At 40.4% G+C, this 6,287-nt stretch overlaps 1 protein-coding gene across 1 annotated transcript in view; it reads right to left on the bottom strand.

Annotated features, from left to right (window-relative positions):
- Window positions 1-6,287, bottom strand: part of LOC106107746 (protein FAM102A) — a gene marked incomplete at its 3' end in the record, with an annotated part of 34,338 nt that overhangs the window by 11,418 nt on the left and 16,633 nt on the right. The window contains exons 2-3 of the mRNA XM_013288747.1: window positions 5,763-5,834; window positions 4,897-5,362 (exon numbers count right to left, since the gene is read on the bottom strand). Coding sequence (XP_013144201.1) covers window positions 4,897-5,042 — 146 coding nt within the window. The remainder of the gene's footprint in view (window positions 1-4,896; window positions 5,363-5,762; window positions 5,835-6,287) is intronic.

Raw genomic sequence — 6,287 nt, forward strand, 5'->3', positions numbered from 1 at the left:
CATGTACCGCTATGCGACACCACGACTAGTCTAATTACAAGTTCTCGCTTATTAGCATTTATATTTTTGTATTAAACTTGACATGTGTAAGTTTATACTGAGATTAGGGTTATAGTATTTTGGCATGGTCTCAGAAACTAGTTTTTAACGAAACTTAACAGGACCATGAGGATAGATTTTGTTTTTTTTTTAGGTTATTGTACCGTTAGCAGTATTATGGAGACATACATATATGAGGTACAATACATCTTACACTCAATTCATAGTTGCTATCAATTAGCGAGTTGCGCTTGGCGTGTCCGGCCCTGCAGCGACAGCCGGCGTGGCGTAGATTGACGAGCCTCATACGGCACCGCTAGCTGCTGAAGTCTTTGATAAATTGCAAAATAAATTATAGAATATATCATAACAACAAATCAAGATTTATAATAAAACTCATCCAAATATTCTTGATAAAATATAACTCTCCAAGACTTAACATTGACATGACTGTGGGAAATGGCTAAGCTTGAGGAAGAATGAAAGCTATAGTTTCTGATTGCGTCACTTCCGCATAGCAAATTATAGCATAACTTTTTGTAATCAGTCACATAAATCCATCGCACGTGTTTCTAGCATCACGCTACAGGGAAATTACGTCCAAATGTGTGACGTGTTAGAGTGCATTAACAGCGGTCGAAGCAGTCAGGGGCGCGGAGGCAGGTTGGCGGGGTACGTCGGGGGTACTTTCGCTGCGCGAAAACTCTTTCACTTTCCGCGAGACGTTTTCTTAGCGAAGCGCGCTAATTGCCCATTAAAACACTAATGAGCCGGCGTCGCGTGCCGGTGGCAGTTAGCGGTCAGTCGCCGGTCGACAGTCGAAGCCAAGCAAGAGGAAAGTGGCAAGGAAGCCGGTGTTGATGAACTATCAAAGTTCAGATTCATCAAGAGGTACGGTGATCAAATAGTACGTAAAGATTAAAAATAATACAGTCATATAATAAGCAAGGAAACGGATAACCTCGGGCGTCCATCGCGGTACATCGATCATCATTAACTACGATTTAGCAGCTCACACGCAGGCGACAAGCCGAGTCTGAGCTCGAGCACCGCTTCCGCATTGTATTGCAATTGCTATTGTTTGCTCTCAGATCTCGCTTCCTCTTGTCTCCGCAAATCAAACACATTATAAATTTTATTATATCCCAGAACTATTAAAATACGTGAGTGTACATTAAAGCTTGTGTTATCGTAAACTTATTAAACTAAAAAGGTTGTCGTTACGTTTGTTTTACGCACATCTATACGTTTTTCGTTGAACATTGCATATACCACTGAGATATGGGAACAGTTAGTTTTCTTAGTTATACATCTGGAAATCATAATAAACTAATCTTGCTATATAGGCATGGCAACAAGAGGCAGTGGCACAGCGGACGGTGCGGACGGCGCGGCGCTGGAGCGAGTCGACGACCTTCCGATTATTGACGGCAATTACTCAGCAGTGTGCGACTATACCTACTGGTACCACATTGTTCGTACTTCGACAGCATACCATGTGTATTTATAATGTGGCTTTACTCTTCCGGATATTTGTTTCATAGAAATTTCTACATAGATAATACAGTTTACGCAAAATATCAAAATCTGCTTCAAATTACTGAAGAAGCCACGTATTGATAACAATGTTTTTGCATGAATTAACAAGTTTCCTTTCCTCAATTAGGAGCATATTTTGTGTACTGTTAATTTTAATTAATAATTGGAGCATTGATAAAATTGATCGAGTTTGTGGCAAAGCTTGTTTTTAAGTTAATTTTAACCAAAGTGTAACCAAACATAAATAGGTCGTAATCTTAATGAGATTTCCTGTACTGAGGGCCGTGTGGGTAATTAGAGCCTCCTCCGACCTTATCGGCTTCCTTAGCCCCACGCCGCGCCGCACCGCGCCTCGCGTCTGTGCCGTGTGATAACGCGCGCGCTTACGATAATGTTTCGAACGATTTCGATCGCCTCCGCAACCCATGAACGTGCGCAACTAATTTAATGTTTGCAATGCGCAGCCTAAGTGAGGTTTACAGGCAGTTGTTTTGACAATTTGCCTCGAACATGATTAAATATCCTTTAGCAAATAAATAGTAGATCAGGTGTAGCTGACTTTCCTGAGAGAATCTAAAGTCGAATATAGGAAACACCTTTTTAAAGCTTTATCATTTAACATAGAGCATTGACTAAGGCATTTTATTAATGACGCTACTCCGTGATGGTGATGGTGTTGGCAGCAAGCCACAAAGTGATGATGGCGGTTGGTGCAGTGCGGTGCGCTGGTCGGACCTTGGCCAACTCGGCGATTAACTCTCGCCGCAGCCGCTGCGGTACAATTTACATAAAAAAACGCTTCGAGAGCCGAAGGTTTGTGCAATCAATCTAGGTCAATGAGCAAACTTAACTCATTATTAAACGGATGATTTGAAACTTTCGTAATAAAGGAAAATATTCTTGATTGCTGTAAAACATAAATTGCCTAAAAGCCATTACAAACTGGGTTATGACCTAAAAATGAGGATTGTATCGCACCACTCTGCTACACGCCAATAGGTATAAAAGAAGAGCGAGAACTATCGCTGAATTTAAAAAGAAGATCAGCATACCATAGATGTCAGGTGAGATTTTTTCCCGGTTCTGTTGTGTTTACCGTAACAAATATGTTATGACAGCGTGACTCAAAGAGCAATGCGCCTGCGCTGTACGCAAGTAGGTACTGTAGTACGGCGGCCTGTTGAAACACACGGACGGACAAGCACTCCGTTCTATAAATACACATGTAATTATAGATTACGACGTCCTTGGCTCTTCGGACACTGGCGACGCTTGTCGGTTAATTTATTGTGGTTTAATCGAATGCAGCACGATGACGACACTCTGAAGTGCCTCCCGTATCAAACGAATGTCTTTAGCAATTAACATTCTTAAAGTATTTACCTATTTTGATTTTATCATACAGATGAGCAAACTAGGTACTTTACTACATATTTATTAAGCATAGAAATACTCTATACTTTTTAATTTTGCATCGATTCGTTACTACGGATCTCACGTTCGAATATATTATGAGTACGTTTCGGATCCCCGTTTTTACCCAAATTTTATTATGCAATACTAATTAATTATGAAGGAATTCTTTACGCGCAGCCTGCCGCCCGTAACGCGGCCGCGGTTAATTCGCTTGCGTATGTAGCATAAATCATAAATTACCACTAATTTGCGAAAATAAACACGGCTTCTGCTGTTGATAACGTTGATTTATATGGTGTTCATTAAATTATAACTGAATTCGTAGTTTGTATTTACTGAATACACGCGTCAATTAAGTCAATCGTCGTACATATTTTGCACAACATTTTCTACAGTAAGTTTCCAATTGATCCCCTTGTTCTACAAAACAAAAGCTTATTTATAAGAAAACATGCTACGGATCGCCTAATATTATGACGAGTTTCCGAATAATAACATTATCACAAGATGAAGGAGGTAGTCTTAATTTGTTGGCATTAGGTATTCGTTCAAATGGAATCCATGTTATGAGAATAAAATAATTTTTACAGTACACAATCTCAGTTTAAAGCTGGCGGACGTACGGGAGCGGCGGGCAGGCCCGGTTCCCCCTAACTACTCACTTCCCACTCCGCGGCGGAACTCAGGCTCGTACTAATTCCCACAAATTAATTTTCATCTCACTTCGAACGTATTGTATATTGTACTTCACTTGACTTGAAGTAAAGTATATCCATGATACTTTAGGAGTTTCTCTTATTGTGTAAAGACTTCTTTTAACAAGTGTTATTAATGTAATTATCCACTTAGGACGAAAGCGTTGCGCGACGGAGAAACGTCGGTAAAAGTCGAGTGAAACGGGAGCCGTCGGAGCGCGCAATAACTACCATGACCCACGTACTACTGTCATTTCAGAGTTAATGATTATTGGCACTTTGTAGTTCAATATTTCAGACCGTTTTCTAGTCCGTTGCTAGTCACGGAATATTATGGTATAATATTATGGTAACATCGTTTGATGTAATAATCATATAATATTTTAAATTATCTCACGCTTCCAAAAGTAAATGAACCAAGAAATGCTTCAAAGTAATAATTGAGAAAGTAGAAAACCTTGAAACCTGTACTTTAACTACCAGCCTGCAACCTTTACAGTTCCAATATTTCAAGTAAAAAAAAAATAAAGTACCGAATCAACAAACGAGATTCGTTTCTAGAAGAAGGTATATTGTATGGCAGTATTTTTATGCAATGTACGTTGCGCCCGGACAGCGTGACATTGTGCCGAGTGCTAAGGTCCTCGAGTCCTCGCCCACGGGCCCCGGCACGGCGGGGTCTGTGCCCGGCGCGCGGTCACCTCCAATAAGAAGTATCACATTACGAGAATATTGAATACATTAAAGGTCTTTGAATAAATTACCTTCATTATCACTAACATATAATCCTACTGTGTATTTAGATAAAGTTACGATATTTGTTTATTTTGGCATTAGAAGAGGGTCTGTAGTGCTTTTCATTTAATCGTGTTTAGACCACACGTATTAAAAGATTCGGAGATTCAGAAATTTTGTTCAGACGCCAGTTTGTTCAGTTTTTAATTACATTATTTTTATGACAATTACTTTTTATTGTTGTATATGCAGTGCAAAATGACAGCGTTTGTTTGAATAATGTCGACATAGTAACGAGCGTGATGGGGCGACGCACGCCACCTACCTCACTAGACTTGTTCTTCCCCGGGAAAATACAGTTGAGGGGGTGACCAATAGCATGACTAACTAATAGTTTTAGTTAATAAAAGTAAATTAAATATACAAATGTACTCTCCAATGATAGTGCTAAATTAATACAAACAGAACTAACCTGCTCGAATGATCCTGAAAGTTGCCCCCGTCCAACAGACGGACCTTTGCGAAGAGCACTGCAGAGACGAAGGGCACTTCCGTCAGTTCCTCGAGGCAGCACTGGACCCCGAACTTGTATCGCTTCTTCTTCGTCATGAACGCCATGACGCCGCACACATCGGGCCCCGGGCAGAGGGCCCGCACTCGCGCGCTCCGAACCCACCCGGCTCAGGACGCACTGGACCCGTTTGGTACGGACCAAACTGAACAAGACCTGATCGAATCAGTTTTTGGTACGCACTAGCACAAGCACTTCACTTTACATGTGTCGCGAAAACGCACTTGCAAATGAACGTATTAGGAAGCGAACTGCACAGCCTAGTTATTTGAAGAAGTAAAATGGTAGACTAATTAGATTGTCATCGGGGAAGCTGGCGGTACGAGGCGGCCGAAGCCCGGGCCGTCGCATAGCGGCCGGCGGCAGTCTGCAACAAGAGACAGCGGTTAGTTCATTGTCATTGCGATGACTACGCATACAATGAAGCGAGCGTGTTTATAGAGATAAACAAACAACTTTTAACACAATACACAACATTAATCTATTTGTTATTTAAAATGTTCATAAAAGTGTTCAGAGCAAAGATAAACAATGCAGTATAAATGATAGAACATATTGAAGAATCAAATTAATTATAATACAAACACGTCTAACTTTATTGAAAAACAAAGAAACCCTACAATTACTTAAAATAAACACCTTCAAATGACATTGTTGTAGTGGTATGAAGCCGAAAAAGTATTCTTATTTAAAAATTGTGACTTCTATGTACAGTTTTTTAACATATTTGTGCCGTACGATTAACCAGACGAGACGTGTTTACTTACAACGTGGCGTGTTGTCAAAAGTTGAGTGCAAACGCACGCGCCTCCCGCGACGGTACGCGCCCTTCACGTCACCTGCAACAACACACCATTCCGTGTACACAACCACACGGCCACAACTAAAAAACGCCACGTCATTTATTTTGTTATGAGACCGGTATTGTAAACTTAAATATTAAAACATGATCATCATTGAACGGTACAAAAAAAAAAGACGCCTATAGAGTAATATTTTTCTTCGAGAGTTTTTAAAATATAACAGAACATAAGTATGGTTGGCTAAATTGTTTACATCAGTGTATTGTGGAGAGGCTACTGAATTCGATAATGTAATTAATAAAACATTTATGAAATTTCTTTGGTTGCCTTAAGAAACTTTGATTGGTCAACAGTCGTAATAATGTAAAAAAGAGTGGCTTTATAAACGTATCAGTGAGTTTATAAGCGAGGTAATGAGCGAGGTTGCGGCGCGCACGACAGACGTAGCGATGGCGATTTTGGTGTAGAGTAGCGGCGGTCGCGATCGGC

Source organism: Papilio polytes, unplaced genomic scaffold (assembly GCF_000836215.1).
Source record: "Papilio polytes unplaced genomic scaffold, Ppol_1.0 DF821845.1, whole genome shotgun sequence".
In the NCBI taxonomy this organism is placed as follows: Eukaryota; Metazoa; Arthropoda; class Insecta; order Lepidoptera; family Papilionidae; genus Papilio; species Papilio polytes.